Raw genomic sequence first — 20,819 nt, 5'->3', positions numbered from 1 at the left:
ATCCCACAGTCCCGGGCATCTGGGACATGATCTGGAAAAGGCAGTTCAGAGTTTCAGGTGTCCTGAATTTCACCTCCCAGTCAGGACTATAGCCAGGGGAGGAGCAGTATAAAATAGACAGACCAGAGCAGGTTCCATAGTGTCCAGATCTTAAATCATTATGCATGAAGTGAAAAGGGTCATGAATTTGAAGATAAGAGGTTTATCTAGCTTTCCATTTTATAAGCTCAGTGTCCTCATCTGTGAAATCGAGCTGATGTCCAGCTGCTGTGCTCACCAAGTAATAATGAGGCTCAGACATAATCATTTGTTCATTCAACAAAAATTCACTAGACACTTCCTCTCTTTCTCTCTCTCACACACACACACACACATCTATCTTCATAGAGCCTTTATTACACACAGGAGGAGCAACAACAAGCAATAACAAGGATGTTAATGAGAAGGAAAGGGGCCTAGAAAGTGAAGAACTTCAAGGGAATGTGAAATGTCAAATGGTGGGCAGGAAATGGTTTACTGAGTAAATGACCGTTGGTGATGAGTGATGGTCGTCAAGGAGCTGGCCATGCTAACGTAGGAAGGAGAGGGTAAAAAGGATGGTACCCTAGAAGGGTGATGAGTGTGTTAGAGGAATCTCAAAGAGGCCAGTGAAGCTGGGGTGCAGGGAATGGGGAAGTAGGGAGCAAGAGGCAAGGCAACAGGGGCGGGGGCAGCGCTACCCAGGCATGTGATGAGAAGCCTGGGGCAGAGTAGCACAGTGCAGCTGACCTTCCCACAAGTTCATTCTAGATACTCTACGGGGGAAGAGGGGACACTTAAGGAAGAGCAAGGTAGCAAGGAGCCCTGTCGAGAGGGCGCTGCATCAGGGAAGGGGATGAGGTGCTTAAGACAGGTTGAGGACAGTCCTTGTGGATGGTGAGGCCAGTCCAGGGTCTGTTTTGGAGTAGGCATGACTGGTTTCCTCCCAAACAGACATGGAAGCACAGAGGTAGGAAGGGCTGAGTGAGGAGACACATCTACTTGAGACACATAGAAGCAACTAAATGGAATGGAAAGGGGCAGTTCAGACTCCCAGGCTTCCATTAGCTCTGGGACCCACCTCCATTTAGGGATGAGGAGCTGATGAAGAACTAGCAGAAGAGGGACCAAGAAGATGGGAGGTGTGTTCCTGTGGGAGAGATGGAGCTATTTCAAGGATAAGTGAATTAACTGGACTGAGAGCATTGTGAAAGTGTCTGACACACCTAAACCAGTCAAGAAGTCTGGTCCTGGGCCACATGGAAGTATTGCCATCAGTGACTGTGTTTGCAGTGGTCCCAGAGCATTGTGTTGCCTAGTGATGCTGTAGACATCTTGCTTTAGTGCACACCACAGTCTTCACAAAACTCACGTAAGGACACAGGTCTCAGCGTGCTTGTTCTTGCACAAGACATGGCTACACCAAGCACCTGCTAGTATTAAGTCTCTGGGAAGTGAACAAATGAATGGAACCATGGCCCCTCCACAAGCCCTGTGCTGTAGCAGAGACTAGCATGCTTTGCAGTATGCAGACTGGTATCAATGAGGGGGGGGACACTTTTCCCAGTGCAGCCTGGCAGAAAGCACAGGAGTGAACACAGTCCCCTAGCCTCATCCAGGCACGACCACGTCCCCAGCTTTAACATCTCACGATGCCATTGCCCTCCCATCCTTGCTTCAGTCCCAAGCTCTGCCCTCAGCTTCAGAATCTTATCCAACTTCTACACCCTTTGCCCCTAATTTTCACACTCTGGAATTCACAGTACAAACAAATCCATCTTTGGTTTTTGCTTTTTTGTTTGTTTGTTTGTTTTTTTCGAGACAGGGTTTCTCTGTGTAGCTTTGGAACCTGACCTGGCACTTGCTCCATAGACCAGGGTTGGTCTCAAACTCACAGAGATTAGCTTGCCTGTGCCTCCCAAGTGCTAGACTAAAGATATGCACCACCACTGCCCGGCTTGAGAGATCAGAAATTTTTTTTCAGAATCCATTTTTATTATTTCCTTTTTCCTCATGTTCTTCCCTTGCTGGATATTCAGACTCATGTTAAAAACATTATTACCAATTCTATGAAGCCCAGGCATAAGTATCCCAGTAAATATGTATATAACTATGTAACTTTAATATACAAGTGGTGTTAGGAGTCAATGCTAGGCTAGCCAGTTTTGTCTTTGAGAAATGGGAAGCCTTTTCGAGTCATACTTCTTTTCTTCTTTTAAAAAATGTGTGCCTGTGTGAGTGTGCATGAGCCTGCAGAGGCTGGAAGCATACATCAGATCCCCTGGAGCTGAAGTTACAGGCAGTTTGAGCCTCCAAACTCAGGTAGAGGGATTCGAACGCAGGTCCTCTGGAAGAGCAGGAGACACTCTTAACCTCAGAGCCGTCTCTCCAGACCCTAGTGTCTCTAATTATCCTTTCTCATATTGGGCCCAAGATAGATTTAAAACTTAAATGTAAATCAATCAAATTATTAAAATCTAGAAACAAATACATATAATGAAAGTTCAGTGACTCGGAGGGGCCAATTTAAGCAAAAGTCAACAGTCTAACTTATTCAGCTTGTACTCCAGCCCCGGTTTCCCACTTCTCCGCAGAGCTCAGAAACCTCGTTGTTGTTCATGCCTTCCTCCCAGTCAATCACTGAAGCCCGCTGGTTCCACCTATTAACATTTTCCTTGTCCCCCCTTTTCCATGTCTGCTCTTCCTGCTGCCTTCATATAGCATGGTGCTCCCATCACCTCTAGCCCTATGCATCCCCTGCTGACCAGTTCCCCTGCCTTCAGGACTGCCTTCCACACAGCTGCCAGGGAAATCTTCCCACAACGCACATCTGACCCTTCATGAAGGTTCCCAGTGGCTCCTGTTTGCTCCCAGCGGGAGTCTAAGCTTTGTACAGGTGTCTCAGTGACCCAGAACTTTGATCTTCTCTGACACAGCTGTTTTTCCAGCCGTCCTGCAGAAGTCCCATGTGCTGGGCAGATGTGCTGCAGGACCACGTGCTTGTCCCTCCTGAGCTTGCTGGAAGGTAGCAGCATGGAGCCCGTCACAGAGGGACTCCCACACAATCCTCTAGTGCAGCTTCCCCTCCCTCCCTCAACCTCCCTGTCTGAGGCCCACATCCACAGGTGACCCATCCCTGTGCACAGTGCCCAGGGCCCACAACACTTTGGGGCCTATGAAAAGATTTTACTTTGCATTAATGTGAGAACAAAATGAATACAGCAATAATGATTATATGATAGTAAATCCAGCCTGAATTATATTTTGTCTATGTTAGTATAACCATAAAATATATAATTATATATGTATAGTAAACATATGTGTATATATGATATTGTATGCATATACATATATATAATTATATGTATACTATATAATATATATATTCAATTCTGTTATACTTACTTATTCATTGTGTGTGTGTGTGTTCATGCTTGTACACCTGCATGCCATGGCATGTATATGAAGGTCAGAATACAGCTTGTAGGAATTTGTGATTTCCTTCTACCATGTGGGTTCTGGGGATCAAATTTCCATCATCAGCCTTAGCAGCAGCAAGCACCATTACCCATTGAGCCATCTTGCTAGCCCGATTTTTATTGTTTTTAAGTTTTTATTTGTAATTATGTATATGGAGTTACAGGTGATAGTGAGCCAGCTGATATGGGTGCTGGGAACCTAACTCTGGGCCTGTGGAAAAGTCATCGATCCTGTTTTTATCATTTGTAACGAAGGAAGAGACCCACGAAAGCAGAGTGGCCGCTGTGGCCCTGCTGTGTGTCTGGATGAAGTGTTGGCACTTAGTTTCTCACCACAGCTCTCATTTCCTGCCTGTTACTGCGTGGCTGCAAGATGCTGGCTGCTTCCGGCTGTCGTCAACTCTAGGGAAGAAGGGAAAGAGCACGCATGTGTCTCTGCTTATCAAGGAAGCACAAAGCTTCATCATAGACTTCCGCATCTGCCTAGCGGCCAGACTGAGGAACTGAGTAGTTAGCATCCGGCCTCGACAGTAGAGTACCAAATGCTGGATTCTCAAGGCGTGGAGGCCGTAGGCTTAGAGCCTATCCCACCCTGGTCGGCCCATCCCTGGTCTCCCCTAGCGCCCACACAGTGCTCCAGCAATCCATATCCTTGGGATTCCCCTACCGTCCTGCACCCTCGACTACAGCCATACGCTGCTCAGGCTCTTCCTGCCGTGTGCAGCTTTTTCCATCCTGTCTGGTCCTGACTCAAGAAAGATTCCTTAGCATCTCAACTGACCTAGTGAGGCACCCATCCCGGTCATTTTCACAGTTGCCAAGGGATGACCAAGGACTGATCTTTGCACGTTTGTACACGTTTCTCCTCTGCCGGTGGTGCCCCTTGTTAAGCCTGTTGGACCTTGATGGAAGCATTGTCTGCCCTCAGTCCCCCTTCTGCCTCCTTTTGCAGGCTCAGACAAGAGTCAGGGCATGCTGGCCTTGTCCATCAGTCCCAATCGGCGATACCTCGCTATCTCCGAGACTGTGCTGGAAAGACCCACCATCACTATTTACGAGCTGTCATCCATCCCTTGCCGGAAGCGCAAAGTCCTGAATAATTTTGACTTCCAAGTTCAAAAGTTTGTCAGCATGGCTTTCTCTCCAGACTCTAAATACCTGCTGACACAGACGTCGCCTCCAGAGTCAAACCTCGTCTATTGGCTATGGGAAAAGCAGAAAGTAATGGCCATTATTAGATCTGACGTTCAGAACAACCCCATCTACCAGGTACCCCCGGCATGACTCGTGCCTTGCCCCATTGTAAAGCAGAAACACCAACTTTGCCCCACAGCGCTCATTCCTCCCGTGTGTTTTAACCCTGAGCTTCTCAAGAAGCACAGAAAGCAGAGGTAGTTATTGTCCCGTCTTAAGAGGTGAGGGGCCCGAGGCTCTAAGAGGCCTAGTAGCTCATCCCAGACTGCAGAAGTGGTGAGAGGCAGGGCCAGGTATTCCCAACTCTGTCATCTTCCTTCTTCCCTATGGCCCAGAACTACGTCCAGCAAGGTCAGACCCAGCTGTGCTGTCTAAAATTAACTCTCCTTGGTTCCGGCCCCTTTGCAGTAGACTTGTGGATAGTCAGGGGATTTCAGGAATGCCATATAAAGTAGTAGATTTGGGTTTTTATTTTGTTTAGGAGGGGTGTTATTTTAAAACAGGTTGTAACTACATAGCTCAGGCTAGCACGAATTTACAATCTTCCCTGCCTCCCAAGTGCTGGGACTAGAGGTGGATGCCGCCATGCCCAGAGGAAAGTAGATGTGTAAGAAACTGTAAGTTCCAGTTGTGTAGAAAACAGAATTTTCTATTGTGGTTTCAGGACAGAATGAAGACCCACTAGAAAACCAGTAGGTTGACTGCTTGGGCAGTGAGTCCCAGGTTTTATATTCCTGTCCAGTGTCTTGTACTCATTTTCACAAGTTCAAGAAGTCTGTACTGTCCATGTGTACAGATAGTAGCTCATCAGAGCCTTGAGCGTGCGTCATTCATCTCTCAGAGGTTGACGTGTGGGCCAGGGCACCGCCAGCCAAGCACTCATGCCCCTTCTTAATACAATGACGGTAAAAGTATTGATGGCCAAATCACAAAGACGGGGAGGACTGATTTACCCAGGCCGTAGTGTCCCAGTGATGACCCCGTCTCAGAGCAGAGAGCACCTCCTCTGCAGAAGATTCATGAGCATCTACTGGACGTCCCCTATGCACCTATCCCAAGGACACAGACTTGAAAGCAATGTACCCCCAAGCTGCTCTCCGTCTAGTGAGGGCAGCAGGTTAACTACCGTTAGCGTGTGTTGGGATAAAGACTCCAGCTGAAGGAGATTGATCTGGTGGGATGTGTGCTTTCTTCCCCCGACAGGCCTCCACACACCTGCTCAACCCCATGACTCTGTTTCCAACTGAACTTCATCCCCTCGTGCTGACCCAGAGTATAGTTCTGCACGTACGAGGAGACATGTTAGCACATGCCTGTAATCAAACCACTCAGGAAGTTGAGACAGGAGGCATATCCTTTTAAGACCAGCCTGGGCTACATAGTGAGTTCAAGGCCAGCCTGGGCTACAAAAATGAAAAAGATTGTTCATTCTACTTTTTTAAAAAAAAAAATTGTTGACTGAAATTCCATCCAGTAGATGTAGATGTGTATCTTTATCAAATATAATATAAAGTCCCATGACTTTATGTACTAGATATTATGAACTACCTAAAGTGAATGTTAATTGGTAAAGTGGTGAATAATCCCATCAAGATTTGGTCTATCTTCTTATTTTCCTGGTATCTCCTGACATTTTGCAGGTCAGCATCAACCCCCAGGATAATACTCAAGTTTGTGTCACTGGGAACGGGATATTTAAGCTTCTCCGCTTTGCCGAAGGAACCCTAAAGCAAACCAATTTCCAGAGGGGAGAATCCCCAAACTACCTAGCCCACGCCTGGGTGTCTGATGATAAGATCATTGTTGGCACTGACACCGGCAGGCTCTTCCTCTTTGAGTCTGGAGATCCACGCTGGGAGACGAACATAATGGTGAAGGAGCCCACCAGCTCCAGGAGCCTGGAAATCATCCATGAGTCAGAGAGGTAATAGCGCCTTCCACTGGGCTAGTGCCCACCCTTGTGGGCTTCTCCCAAAGCCTCTCACTGAGACCGGAGAGATGTCTCAGCAGTTTAGAGCAGGTACTGGTCTGGCAGAGGACACAGGTGTGGTTCCCAGCACTCACAAGGCGGCTCACAACCATTCCAGGGTATCTGGCGCCCTCTTCTGGTCTCTGAGGGCACCACACACCCATGCAGTACACTTACAAGCCAGACACCCAATAGACAGAAACTGAGAACAAAGAAATCTTAAGTCACTCACCACCTCTCCACCTTGAAAACCAACTATGCCCATTTCATCCTATTTTAGCATTTGTCTCTATTCAAGCACAAGCCCCATCGTTATGACCATGGCCTGCCTAAATACAAGTTTTTATTTTTATGCCTATTCTCATTTTATACGGTTCAGAATGACAAGTCTTCAAAATTGTAGATTTTTCCAAAAGCGTGTTTTCTTTTCTTTTTGGTTTGGGTTTTCGAGACAGGGTTTCCCTGTAGCTTTGGAGCCTGTCCAGGAACTAGCTCTTGTAGACCAGGCTGACCTTGGACTCACAGAGATCCCCTGCCTCTACCTCCCGAGTGCTGGGATTAAAGGTGCACACCATCACCGCCCAGCCTCAGAACCCTGGTGTTGTGCTAAGCGCCCAGCCAGGTACTGGAAACACAGGCCCTCAGGTGATGACAGTTTAATGGGAGGCAACCAGGAGCAAAGGGGACAAGGAAGTGGACTAGGGCAATCAGACAAAAGGGTGATAACAGGGTACAGGGGAGGGGGTTGGTTTCATCTGCACCATAACAGCAGTGGCCACATCTCACACGTGGCGGACTGTGCCGTGGGATGTGACAGACACTGCTGACAAGCCCGTGTGAGTCCTTTTCTTCACGGATTATATCATCATCATCCCAGCTTTTACAGACCAGGGGCCAAAGGCTAAGATCTCAGCACTGCTGTATGACAGGACTAGAATTCCATTTCCCTTCTCTCTGAGCCCAGAGCCCAATATCCCCACCACCTGGCACCCTGTGGGTTCTTCCTCCTCAGTAACTACTGGTCCCCCCCATTCCCACAATCCCTCCCTGTGCCAGTTGGCACCTCCTTATCTTATGGCTTGTGAAGGGCTTCCTAAGGAGTTGTTGATGGAATCGCTTCCCCCTTCACTAGGGACCACTTACCTTAGGTAGTTCAGATTATCCCTTCTATACCACAGAACCTTGGAATTTTATATTAACATTTGATGAAGACACAAGTCGACATCTGCGTATGCACAGTATTTTGGTGGGTCCAGGACTCCCCGCACAGAAGCCCCTTAGCTCGGCCCAGGCAGCACCACCTCTCTCCCCTCCTGGAAAGAAATATCAGGTCTCTTCTCTCTGGGTTCCTTCCATGACCAACACATTTTCTTGTTTCTTGTGTGCTCAGTCAGAGTAAGTCTCTCTGTCTGCTCCCTACCCCAACACACATGCTCACCTGTTCCTGTTTGTCCTGGAGAACCCAACTAAGAGCACTCGGCTTCTGCTCACCTGAAGCAGCGCACCTCTTTCCTGCCCTCGGAAAGCCTCTATTGCTTGTGGCATGCCTAGCTGCCCCTTAACAGTCCTTAGCACATGGGCCCGAGACTTGAAGCTTCTGGGGGCAAGAACTGTACTGATCTTGTTTACTGTTGTTTCGCGGAGCCCTTATAACTCTAACATTTATGAGCAGGTATAAATATTTATTATATGAGTGAATGGATGAAAAGAGAGACCTGGGTTCAAATCTCAGCTCTGCCGGGGAAGTTGTATGATCTTACTATATTCAGTCCCCTGAACCACTTATTTCTAAACAAAAGTTAAGAATCGCCATCCTCTGTACTCACTGTGCTGGGTAGAGTTCCAAAGCCAGATAGCAGCATTTGACCCTGGGAAAGAAGATCACTGGGTGGCATCACTCACAAACAAGGATATCCCCCATGCTGCTCTCAGAAGACAAGGTCTCCTTATGTGGCTTCCATACTGAAACTCATGCTGTAGACCAGGCTGACCTTTGACTCACAGAGATCCACCTGCCTCTGCTACCCCTGTCCTGGAATGAAATCTGTGTGCCCCCACTCTTCCTTGCCCCCTCCAAAGCTCAATGCTTCTCCCCGGGGTCGCCTCCAATAACGCTTTGTGTTCTTTTCCTCTTCCAGCCTGATCGAGTTTCCGCCACCCAGCTCCCCGGTCCCCTCCTTTGAACAGATCGTGGCAACCGCTTATGCCCACCACATGTCCATGCCCCAGGTGTTTGCCATCGCCGCCTATTCCAAGGGCTTCGCCTGCTCCGCTGGGCCGGGGAGAGTGCTGCTGTTTGAGAAGGTGGAAGAGAAGGACGTTTACCGAGAGAGCAGGGAAATCCGGGTAAGGAGGACGCAAATGGGGTCCTTGAGGGCCTTGTTCTGCAGCAGCTGTGCTCCGACAGCATTTGCCCAGGAAGGACTGGGGAGAGAGAGACAGAGCCCCACCCTGAGAAACTAGGAGTGGCTACACTGGGCTGGGAAAACCGGATTTAGAAGTAGCACGATCTGGATTTAAGTCCTATGAGGAAATGTGTCCAAGTAATGAAGACAGACTTCCTCTCTGAACCCTGGTATCCCGTAACCTTCCCATCATTATATCTATATGTGTTCCGTTATTATATAAGCACACTGCCCAGCACACACATTTATGGAATAAACGATACAGAAATGACGTGGACCAGCAAGTTGTTCTTCAGTGACAAAGCCCTGACGGGGAAGACCAGGAGATGAGGAAATAAAGAGGATAGGAAAGTTGGAATTGGGGGGGGGTCTTACGCTGATGGCTCATGCAAGCAAGCTTATTAAGAAGTGCAAAACAGGCTCTAAGACAGTGGTTCTCAGCCTTCCTAATGCTGTGGCCCTTCAACACAGTTCCTCATGTTGTGGGGACCCCCAACCATAAAATTATTTCATTGCTACTTCATAACTGTAACTTGGCTACTGTTATCAATTGTAATGTAAATAGCTGATATGCAAATCCAATGGGGTCATGACCCACAGGTTGAGAACCACTGCTCTAGGAAACTAAGACCTGGGCAGGCTGACCCATCAGCACATTTGGTCACTAACTGATATAGAGAGGGAAAGGAAATCTAATTTTATTTTGTGTCATTGGGAACAACAGCTCCTCTCCAAGCCTACTGGAGGCATCAGTGAACCCTTCTTCTCCTTAACCCTTTTGCCCACCCCATATTGTAGAGGGGCCACCGCCTCCCTTCCATGCACTGAAAGTACACACAGGGATGCTGGGTGCCAAGCGAGCCCATGCCCTGGGCTTTCAACAGGTGGGTGCTCTCACAGGTTAAACAATATGTGTATGATGGGGATCTCATACACTGGGCTGCCTGGCCTGCTCATTCCCACACATTCGGCTCTCTTGCTAGTCAGATGCTAGTTGCTGCAAAAGGAGCACCTGGTGCTATTTAAAACTGATGGAAGCAGAGACTCAACAGTCCTCCCTTCTCCAGACCCAGGAAAGTTCAGGGCAGTGGCTTGGTCAGGAGTCTGTGAATGGAACCCTTGTATCCAGGACATGCTGACAATGTGGGACCGTGACAGAAAGTTACTGATGGCTGTCTTGTGCCTTGACCCAGATCCCTACGGACCCACAAAGCAGTGACCCAAGTCAGTCGGACAAACAGGACGTTCTCTGCCTGTGCTTCAGCCCATCAGAAGAAACCTTGATCGCCAGCACCAGCAAGAACCAACTCTATTCCATCACCATGTCCCTGACGGAGATCAGCAAGGTGAGCTTCCTCCAGGGGCATCAGAGTCCCCTTCCAGTCCACACTGAGATGCCCACCCATCCGAGGCTGCTCACCATGTGTATAGAGTTTCACACAAAGTTGTGTGGTTCATGCACCCTGTTCATCCAAGCAAACAGAAAACCTGAGTGTGCAGAAACGCTCGGGGGGGGGGGGAGGAACGACACGACGTGCAGTGTTGATGTTGCCTATCAAAATCAAATCCCACATGTCCCGCTAGAAGTTGCATTTTTCGAGGAAATTAATCTACTATCATATTTATTCACAGCCCAAAGATGTGTATATAATCTTCATGGTTGTTGGGGATTTTTTGGCTTGTTTTGGAGTTGCAAAGGAAACGATCATAAAACACTCCAGACGTCATAACCAAAAAGCACCGTGGATGATGAAGCTCACACTGTTCGCTGCACACTTCATCAGTAAAATAGCAGTTCAGACTTGTGTCCCCTAGCAGCACGGACTCAAACACATAAAGGGAAGAAAATAGACCACTGTAGCATGAATTCCAATTGGTATTAATAATAAAATCCCAGAGTCAGATATAGGGATTAATGCTGAAGATCAGAGAAGCAGAAGAGACCAACCACTAGAGAGTTCTTTTACCTCTACCAGTGCTCAGACCGAAGGGGCGATCCTGGCCTCAGACTGCATCTCCAGACTGCATCTGTCTCCACTGCAGATGGAAACCTAAGACTGCACTGAGCTTCTGTCTCCTCCCGCCTTATATTCCTCTCTCCACCCAGACATATCTCTCCTGTCTCCACCTCCCTAGTGCTGGGATTAAAGAGGTGTGACTCTGGAATACTGAGATTAAAGGTGTGTGCCACCACTGCCTGGTTTCTAGGGGCTTAACTCTGGCACTCTGATCTTCAGGCAAGCTTTATTTGTTAAAACAAACAAACAAACAAAATAATTACTACAGACCACCTATAATCCCAGCTGACAATTTTAACATATCCTTTTCAGTCATATTTGGGGGGATGTTTTAATTGCTGTTTTTGCTTTTTCTGAGACAGGGACTCATATAGCCCTAGTAGGTGAGAATGGTTTCTGACTTTCCTGCCTCTGCCGCTCCCGTTCATACCATTCTGGGGGTCAAACCCAGGATTTCAAGTATATGCTAGGCAAGCTCTCTACCAACTAAGCTGCAGCTCTAGCCCAGGGGTGGTTTATAGTAGTAGCCTCACTGGTCAGCGTTGAACAAGCAGTACTGTAGTTAATTATAGGAGCTATCCATCACCTCAGAAAGAGAACAGCCCATACCATACCCTTGAGCTGGTGCCCTCCACCTTCCCTCCCACCGCAGTCCTAAGCAAGTGCTGATCTGTTTTATAGATTACAGATTTGCTTATTCTGGGTACTACATATAAACAAAATCACACAGTATGTGGTCACAGTGGCAAAAGAGTGTCACTAGTTGGGACCAAGTATTCAAACACATGAGCCTAAGTATTCAAACCATAAGGTCTGAAAAGAGAAAATATGGGGCTGGAGAGATGGTTCAGCAGTTAAGAGCACTGGCTGATCTTCCAGAGGACCTGGGTTCAATTCCTAGCACCCACATGGCAGCTCATAACTGCCTGTAACATTCAGGGGATCCAACACCTTCACACAGATGTACATGCAGGTAAAACACAAGTGCATATGAAATAAAAATAAATAAATCTTAAAAAGATAAAATAGTATGAAATAGTAATCGTGGAAATTCAAAAAGGAAATGCATTGCAGAGCATAAGCAGACCATCCTAAATCCCCACTGGAGGCTCCTGGCCACGGATTATGAGGGAGACCACCAGTGAGCTTCCTGGGCTAGTCCCATCATTCCACAGCTACTGGGCCTAGAGGGAGAAAATAATTGCTTCCCTTGTGAAATAAACAAAAAAAAAAAAGGTGTGAGTGTGTTTAAAAGCTAATAAGAATTAGCAGGTAGAAACACTGTTGTCAGCCATACTGGGGGCGAAAGGATTAACAGAGGCACAGCACCTCTGTCTCAGACAGGAATGCTGAGAGGAGTGGTGTGTGTAAATTCATGAGAGGGAAAGCCCGGAGTGGGTGGGAATTGTCATCTCAGCCTTTCTCTTGGCTTGGGAACAGCCCTAGTGTGTGTTCACCTCATTCGGTTTTCCACCCATCTCTTCCCTCTGTCGTCAGAGAAAATACCTCCTACCGGACCACACACCCAACACTCATGTGCTAATGGAAATCACATAATAAGTGCAGTCTCTTTGGAGAGAAATTTGGCATTGCTTGTTAAGATGCTTAAAAACATTCAATGCAGGCTGGGTGTTGGTGGCCCACGCCTTTAATCCCAGCACTTGTGAGTGCAGGCGGGGTCTCTGTGAGTTCAGGGCAGCCTGGCCTACAGAGTTAATTCTAAGACATCCAAGGCTACACAGAAACCCTGCTTCAAAAGCAAACAAACAAAACTAGTCATAGCATTTATCCAGAAGCATCTCTTTCCCCCACTTTTTTTTAATTTTTCCATTCAAAAATTTGCACTTCCTCCCCTCCTCCCATTCCCCTCCCGCTCCCCACTCCCCCTCCTCCTTCCTTTTCCCCCTCAGAGAGGGCAGGGAACCCTGCCCTGTGGGAAGTCCAAGGCCCTCCCCACTACCTCCAGGCCAAGGAAGATGTGCATCCAAATAGATTAGGGTCCCAAAAAGCCAGTACATGCAGTAGAAACAAGTCCCAGTGCTTTTATCAATGGCTTCTCAGTCAGCCCCCATTGTCAGCCACAATCAGAGAGTCCAGTTAGATCACATGCTCATTCAGTCCTGGTCCAGCTGGATTTGGTGAGCTCCCTGGATTTGATCAGTCACACCGTCTCAGTGGGTGGACCAACCCCTTGCGGTCCTGACTTCCTTGCTCATCTTCTCCCTCCTTCTGCTCTTCAACTGGACCTTGGGAGCTCAGTCCATTGCTCTGATGAGGGTCTCTGTCTCTATCTACATCCGTCACCGGACGAAGATTCTATGATGATATTCGAGATAATCATCAGTGTGATAGTGGGACAAGGACAGTTCAGGCACCCTCTCCTCTGCTGTCCAAGGACCTAGCTGGGGACATCCCAGTGGACACCTGGGATCCCCTCTAGAGCCAAGTCTCTTGCCAGCCCTAAAATGGCTCCCTTAATGTAGATATCTTCTTCCCTGCTCCTATATCCGCCCTTTCTCCATCTCCACCCTCCCACTCCCCCAAGCTCTCGCCAGTCTTTCCCTTCTCCCTTCTCTCTCCCCCTCTCCCCTTTCCCCAACCCTACCCCCAGAAGCATCTCTTAAGGAAGTGATGAGAGATACACAGGACTTATATGTAAGGATATTCAGTCTGTAGTGTTACTCTCAAAGCCACGCGAATGTTCCCACAGAATCAAAATGCTTAAAGTCTTAGGACACTAGACTTATGTTGCCATTAAAATAATAAAATTTAAAACTATTTATGTATGTGTAGGGGTGTTTTGCCTGCATGTATGTCTATATACCATGTGTGTGTGTCTGTTACTGTAGGAAGAGGGCGTTAGATCCCATGGAACTGGAGTTACAGACCATTGCAAGCTCCCATGTGGGTTCTGGGACTCAAAGATGGGTCCTCTGGGAGAGCAGCCAGTGATTTTAACAACTGAGCCATCTCTCCAGCCCCGAAAATTATATGTGTGTGTATGTATGTGTAATATTTTAGTAATTGTTCAAAGATTTCAACAAATCTTGATCATATTCACACCCCATTTCTCTCCCCAACTCCTCCCAGATCCATCCCCTACACCCCCCCCCCATCCTGTCCTTTTGTTTGTTTTGTTTTGTTTTGTTTTTCGAGACAGGGTTTCCCTGTGTAGCCCTGGCTGTCCTGGACTAGCTTGGACTAGACCAGGCTAGCCTCAAACTCACAGAGATCTGCCTGCCTCTGCCTCCCAAGTGTTGGAGTCAAAGGCGCGCACCACCACACCCAGCCTGTCCTTATTTTTGTTTTTATTTTTTTAAGAAGAGACTATCTCGAAGTACTTGTTATGATCCTCTGGTTCTTACAATCTTTCTGCCTCCTTTTCTGTGATGGCCCCTGAGCCTTAGATGTGGGGCGTGGGGGTTGTGCTGTAGATGTATAGTTGAATGTAGGCACAGCATGGTCAGTTATTCTCTGCCTTTTAACCATTGTGGATTTCTGTAATATTCTCCGTTGTATGCAAACAAAGAAGATTCTTTGACAGCAGTCAAAGTCAATGTGTTACCTGTAGTATAAGGATCAGTATTTAGTATTTAGAATGCAGTTAGAGATTATACTGGTTCAGGGGAAAATGGGTTCTCCTATAGGTTCCATGGCCTCACCAGTATTTTAAAATAACAGTATCTTAGGAAAACCACATGTAACATCAAAACAGTTTCCCTTAGCGTGGTTTCTGTGTGCACAGGCTATCTGAGGTTCCCAGGTACTAATAATTCACGCTGAAGGATATAGGCATCCTTCCGCTCACCCTGCTGAATCTCATTTTCATGCGGTTTCTCCAGGGAGAGCCTGCCCATTTCGAGTACCTGCTGTACCCGCTGCACTCAGCGTCCATCACTGGCCTTGCTACCTGCATCCGCAAACCCCTCATCGCCACCTGTTCTCTGGATCGTTCCGTCCGCATCTGGAATTACGAATCAAAGTAAGGAGGGAAAGGCTTGCTGCTGTCATGTGTACAAAATGTCAATCATTAAGCCTATTTATGCAGAGTGTTTTAATTAGAGAGGTTTACAATTCAACAACTAAAAGCATCCAGCTGGAAAAGCCTTTTATCAAATTAGTCACCTGTCTCCCAATCTCACATGGCTAGAAAATTACTTTCTGGTTTATTAAATGTTTGCTATATGTCAGACACTGCTCTAGACCATAGGAACATAGAGGTAAGCACTCCACATAGCTCACCGTTGTCCATTAATGTCCCTGTCCTTTCTGCTCTTCTGTCCCTTTCCTTTCCCCACTTCCTCTTGCTGCAGGGATCTCTCTAGACCTTTGGTTCCTCCTCTACCTCCTCCTCACTGCCCCAGCCACCCCAGCCCCCTACCAATAATAGGATATCCAAACCCAGACTGCACCCAAATTCTGTTTTACTCTTGCGGGGAGAAATGAATTGTGTGGTCCTTGTCATTCTCGGACTCTCGGCTGGGCTTGTGTGTGGTATTTTGACCACTTTCCATGTTGGCTGTACTCCGTGCAATTATTATTATCTTTCAGCAACCGGAGCCCAGAAAACAGTCATTGCAAACAATGAAATAGCTCAGATACACAAAAGCAAATAAAGTGGGGGACTCGACAGGGCTAGGAGCTCAGCTCATAACTCAGGAACTGCTCTTTCTCACAGCACCCTGGAGCTATTTAAGGAGTACCAAGAAGAGGCCTACACCATCAGCCTTCACCCGTCGGGACACTTCATCGTGGTGGGCTTTGCTGACAAACTCCGCCTCATGAACCTGCTCATTGATGATATCCGACCTTTCAAAGAATATTCTGTCAGAGGGTGCAAGGAGGTAAAGACTGTGGGACCAAAGTCTGTCTGATGGCACTTTGGGGACTTAAGACAGCAGCTGATGCTCTCTCACCAAACTCATGAAGTGCGCGGTTCTGTCTGTGCTTTTCTACACCCACCAAAATCATTTTGCTGGACCTAAAGCCTTGTGGGATTCCATCTGTGATCAGGCTGGGCATCTCAATTAAGATTAGAGCAGAAAAGCAATCCCAAGATGAGCGTCCCAGTTGAGAGAGTAAAAGCTGAGACTGGGAGGAGCCGAGGAAACAGTGTCACCAGTGAGATGCAGTTAGAACCCATCAGCTTTATCTCAGGTGGCTTGAAGAAGCATGACAGTGATGGTAAAGCATCACCTCCCCCTCTCCCCAGTCTGAAGCAGAGCTTCTGCAGACACCCTGAGGCTCGGTGATGGGAGCAGTGTAATGACTAGTAGACAGCAGTGTCAGGATGTTGGTGCTGAGCTACAGGGTCGTTGATGGTGTCTGGAAACAGCCCTTTCCCATCTCCACCCCACCCAGAGTCCCCAGCCTCCTCCACTCAGATGCTCCCCTGTTTCTGCCCTCCCTCCCTCCCTGTAGTGTGCCTTTAGCAATGGAGGTCACCTCTTCGCTGCAGTCAACGGAAATGTGATTCACATTTTCACTACCACGAGCCTGGAGAACATCACCAACTTGAAAGGGCACACAGGGAAGGTAAGTGAGTGGCCAGGGTAACAAGGGGCACTGAGACATGCACTGTGCTAGCCCAAGGGGACTCCTTTCCTGACAGGGCTCACAAAATACAAATCGCAACTGGTTTAATGCAACAAAAGCCTGTGGGTTGCTGAAGAGGTGGGCTTCACTGAGGCTTTGATGCTTGCAAAGGCTTGGTCCTGGGGGAGTGGGTGGGGTTACCTAGACAGAGCTGGGGGTGACAGCCATTGCGGATGAGAACACAAACCCCACAGACAGGTGGCAAGGAGTGTCAGAGGCACTGAAGAGTTTGTGGGGATGGGTATCCAGGCTGACACACAGGTGAACTGAGACTGGAGAGGTTTATGGGGCACCTTGTAGATTTTATTCTGTGTCTTCCTTGGTAGCCTTTTATTGAGTCCATTAAATAACTAAGGTTTGTCTTTTAGAGGTGAAGACAGGGTTAAGATGGAAGAGGAAACTGGCTTCAATGGGTCTAACCATTTTCACCATTTCAATGGCTTTCACGGGAGCCATTGTGTCAGGAGATTGGCTCCTTACAGAAAAAGGAGGAAAAGCAAATGTTAAAGATAATAGGAGCCAGGTCAACATATATGGAGAGAGGGATAAATTTGTGGTTCACCTGGAATCAGAGGCAATGCTTTGAATTAATGACTTTTCAAGCAGGGAGAGGTAGGCAGACCCAGAAAGGGAGGCAGACACTGGTGCTCTGTGCATGGAAAGGGAACTCAGGTTCTGTACAACTTCTTCCCCATGACAGAAGTGTAATGCATATTAAATCATTCTCAGTATTTTCAATATTACCCTAACCCAAAGATCAGACAAAACGGTCCGAAAGAAGAAAGGATACTGCAGATCTATATCCTTCGTGAAGGAGCCCTGAAGTCTAGCAGCTTACAAATGTTACAGATTGTGACCCAGTGGGATTTTTCCTAGGAATGCAAGGCTGGTTTGACATAGAACAACCAGCCCAATCCACTGTGTTAACAGCTAAAGGATGAAAACAACTTCAAAAATAAACACTTTGACCTCAGATATTATTAGACTTAGCTCCAGTGAAATGTTCCATATAAGTCCATCCGGTTCTACCCTTTGTTGTGCCATATGTATTTTATTTGTTTATGTTTAGCTTTTTATTGTGTGGGGGGCCATGAGTGTGGTAATCTGAAGAGTCGTTTCTCTCTTCCATCATGTAGGTCCCTGGAATCATATTCAGGTCGTCAGAGTTGATAGCAAACCCATTTACCCTCTAAGCCAACTACTGGCCCTGTATTTTATTTTAAAAAGTCGATCTTGCCAGTCCTGTATCTTATTTCATTACACATCCTATAGTACGTTGAGGTGGTTGGCTGTGTAGACCAGGCTGGCCCCAAACTCACAGAGATCCGCCTCCCTTTGTCTCTGGAGTGCTGGGATCAAAAGTGCTACCACACCTGGCTTATAATACCCTGTTTTGATTACTACTTTATCTAACTTTATTGTGTATTGTAAAGAAGCTGAAAGAAAAACAGATGAGTATAAGTGCAAAAAATTTTAATATGAACTTTCCATATATTAGAGAGTACAGAAAATGTAACACGCAATCACAGTGTCTCTCAGTGGCTTGTGAAATTACCAATTGTGTTTTCTCTGGTTGTGACATCATCTTGTCATCAGAGATCAACTGCCTTTGGTCTAAAGAACTTCTTTTGGCAGTCTTGAGAGGCAGGTCTTCAGGCAGCCAGTTCTCCAGTTTGTGTTTATCTGGGGATTAATTAATGTATTCTTTATATTTAAATAGAAATTTAGTTTTGCTGAACATAAAGACAGTGTGTCTTGCTATTCTCCGTGCTCTAGACAACCTCCCACTGCCTCTGTGTCTTCTTTCTTATTTTCTGATAGAAGCCAAATGGTAATCTTGGACTGTTACTAGTGTGGACTAGTTGGCTTTCTCTTAGGTTTTCATGTCATTGGCTTGCAATGTTTTGACTATGGTGTGTCTGGATGTCAATCTCTTTGTGGTGCTCCTACTTGAAATGTACTTTAGCCCTTAGATGCATGTATTCATGTTTTTCAACAAGTTTTGACTGCTTTCAGCATTACATACTTATTTATAATTTTTCCTGATGCTTTTTTCTCTCCTCCTGGTACTCCCAACCCATATTTGCTGGTGTAAATTTGGTCATCCATGGCTCTCTTGGATTCTGTCAGCTTTTCTTAAACATCTCTGCTTTTCAGATTGCAAGTTTTGATCTGTCTTCACGGTCCCCTGCTCTTTGATCTGTCTTCACGGTCCCCTGCTCAGATCTACCGCTGAGCCCCGCTAGTGGCATTTTCACATTGGCAATTATGCTTTTCAACCCCAGGGTATCCATTAGAGTTTCTAAAAACGCTCTCCCCCTTTCGTATTGCCAACTTGATGAGACGAGCCATGGCTTCTTTTAACTCCTCAAGCGTGGCTTCTGTACTCCCTTGGACGTGTTTACATCAGCTGCTTCCGAGTCTTTGTCTGCTGGATCCGTCTGAGCACCTTTCAGGACACTTTCTTTTTCCTCCTTGCTCGCTTCTGTCATCTTCTTTTGGGGCACAGTATTTTTGAGGGATTTGTTGTTTTGTTTCTTGTGTGTTTCCTAACTTTTTATTGGCTGGCTATTTTAGGCACTATACTGCAGCAATTCTAGATACATATTCCCGGGAGCTGGCGGTGGGCGGGTTAGTTGGTAGGATGACTGACAGCTTATTTGCTCAATGGAGGGACTAATTCCGTAAAGCCTTTTTCCTATGCAGTGTGCGGCCTTTAACGTTCCTGCTTAGATTTCCCTCTTCACTTATATTTTTTCTTTTTCTTATTGGATTTTAGCCTTCAGTTTGCCTATGGATGGCCTAAGGTACTTATTAATCATAAATTTCCCATAAGCTCACTTAGATTTCCCATAAGCCCACTTAGCTGCTTTAATTTTTAGCCTTAACTACTAGGTTTGTGGGGGTCTTGGAAGCTGCTTTAGGCCATCAGTTTTTTGCCTCATGGTCTGCAAAGATGGGCAGTTTGGATGCACCCTCTCTGGCTCTGCCTGAGAAGGCACAGCCTTAGTCAGGAACATAGTCTTTCATGCTGCCAAGAATGAGCGTGACTTTACATGTTAAGCCTGGATTCTTGGAAGGCGCCCTTGAGTCAAAGGAGCTAGCTCACTGTGCAGTGTGTGGTGAGATGTGTGGAAGCCTCCTGTACAAGAGAGACTTTCCCTGACTCAGTGGGTCCTCCAGTAGCTTGGAAAATGCTTTCGTGTTTCCCAAATCCTGCTCCCATTGCTGTCCAATGGATGCACCCCACCACAGGCACACAGCCTCGTAACCCCCGACAAATTTTGACCACCTCTTTCCCACGATCTCTCTATTGAAAGTCTGCCGCTCTGCTGGTTTTTTTCTTGTGTCATAGTTACCAGCTTCCTCTTTGTTCTCTCACCGAGGTCTCCATTGTTTCAGATGTGCCCATAATCATAAAGGTCTCCAGATTCTGTTGCAAATAAAGTCAGTCCCCAGTTGCCACCGAGTGCTCTGTCTTAGTGGCTGTCTTTCCCTGATGCAAAGCCCATATTCCACGGTGCCCTGAACCTGCTTTTCCAGCAGTGGCACCCCTACTTTGAGTGGAACCTGCAGGACAGGGGTAGGGTGGCAAGAACCCCTGATCTTCCCCTGGCCCTTATAATGCGGAACCTCCAGCCCTAAGTTCTGATTATTTTTACCAGTTAACTTCTGTCACTGGGGAAACTAGCTGATACCCTCAGTCTGCCATCCCAGAAGTCCATTCTCGGAGCTATTGTTTACAGTTTCCTGTGAATATTTCCAAACTAAAGGGGCTCTCAAAGGGGCCTGGAGAGATGACTTAGCAGCTGAGAGCAGTTGTTGCTCTTGCAGAAGACCCAAGTTCACTTCCTAGCACCCACGTGGCGGCTCTCAACCATCTACAACCCCAACTAGTTCCAGGGGCTCTGACATCCTCTTCTGGCCTCTGCAGATGCTTGTAACCACAGCCAAACCATGCATTCACATAAGATAAAATGACCTCAGAAAGCTAGTACAAGTCCATCTGCATTCTTAGAGTCGAAAGGGAATGGGAGTATATTGTTTTCAGCATCTTCCAGAATGTTAACGTGGCCAAGAAGCCATGTTTGTGCTTACAGACAGCCCTCTCCCAGGCCCATTCTGCCTTAGTGTAGTGGAG

The 20,819-nt window shown here is 47.0% G+C and overlaps 1 protein-coding gene across 1 annotated transcript in view; it reads left to right on the top strand.

The window, feature by feature from the left end:
• Cfap57 (cilia and flagella associated protein 57) overlaps nt 1-20,819 on the top strand; it is a 66,462-nt gene that overhangs the window by 4,624 nt on the left and 41,019 nt on the right. The window contains exons 3-9 of the mRNA XM_026777512.1: nt 4,450-4,766; nt 6,332-6,615; nt 8,799-9,006; nt 10,259-10,411; nt 14,926-15,065; nt 15,762-15,927; nt 16,505-16,618. Coding sequence (XP_026633313.1) covers nt 4,450-4,766; nt 6,332-6,615; nt 8,799-9,006; nt 10,259-10,411; nt 14,926-15,065; nt 15,762-15,927; nt 16,505-16,618 — 1,382 coding nt within the window. The remainder of the gene's footprint in view (nt 1-4,449; nt 4,767-6,331; nt 6,616-8,798; nt 9,007-10,258; nt 10,412-14,925; nt 15,066-15,761; nt 15,928-16,504; nt 16,619-20,819) is intronic.

Source organism: Microtus ochrogaster, unplaced genomic scaffold (genome assembly GCF_000317375.1).
Source record: "Microtus ochrogaster isolate Prairie Vole_2 unplaced genomic scaffold, MicOch1.0 UNK69, whole genome shotgun sequence".
NCBI classification, from domain to species: domain Eukaryota; kingdom Metazoa; phylum Chordata; class Mammalia; order Rodentia; family Cricetidae; genus Microtus; species Microtus ochrogaster.
This window is presented reverse-complemented; position numbering and strand designations above follow the sequence as displayed.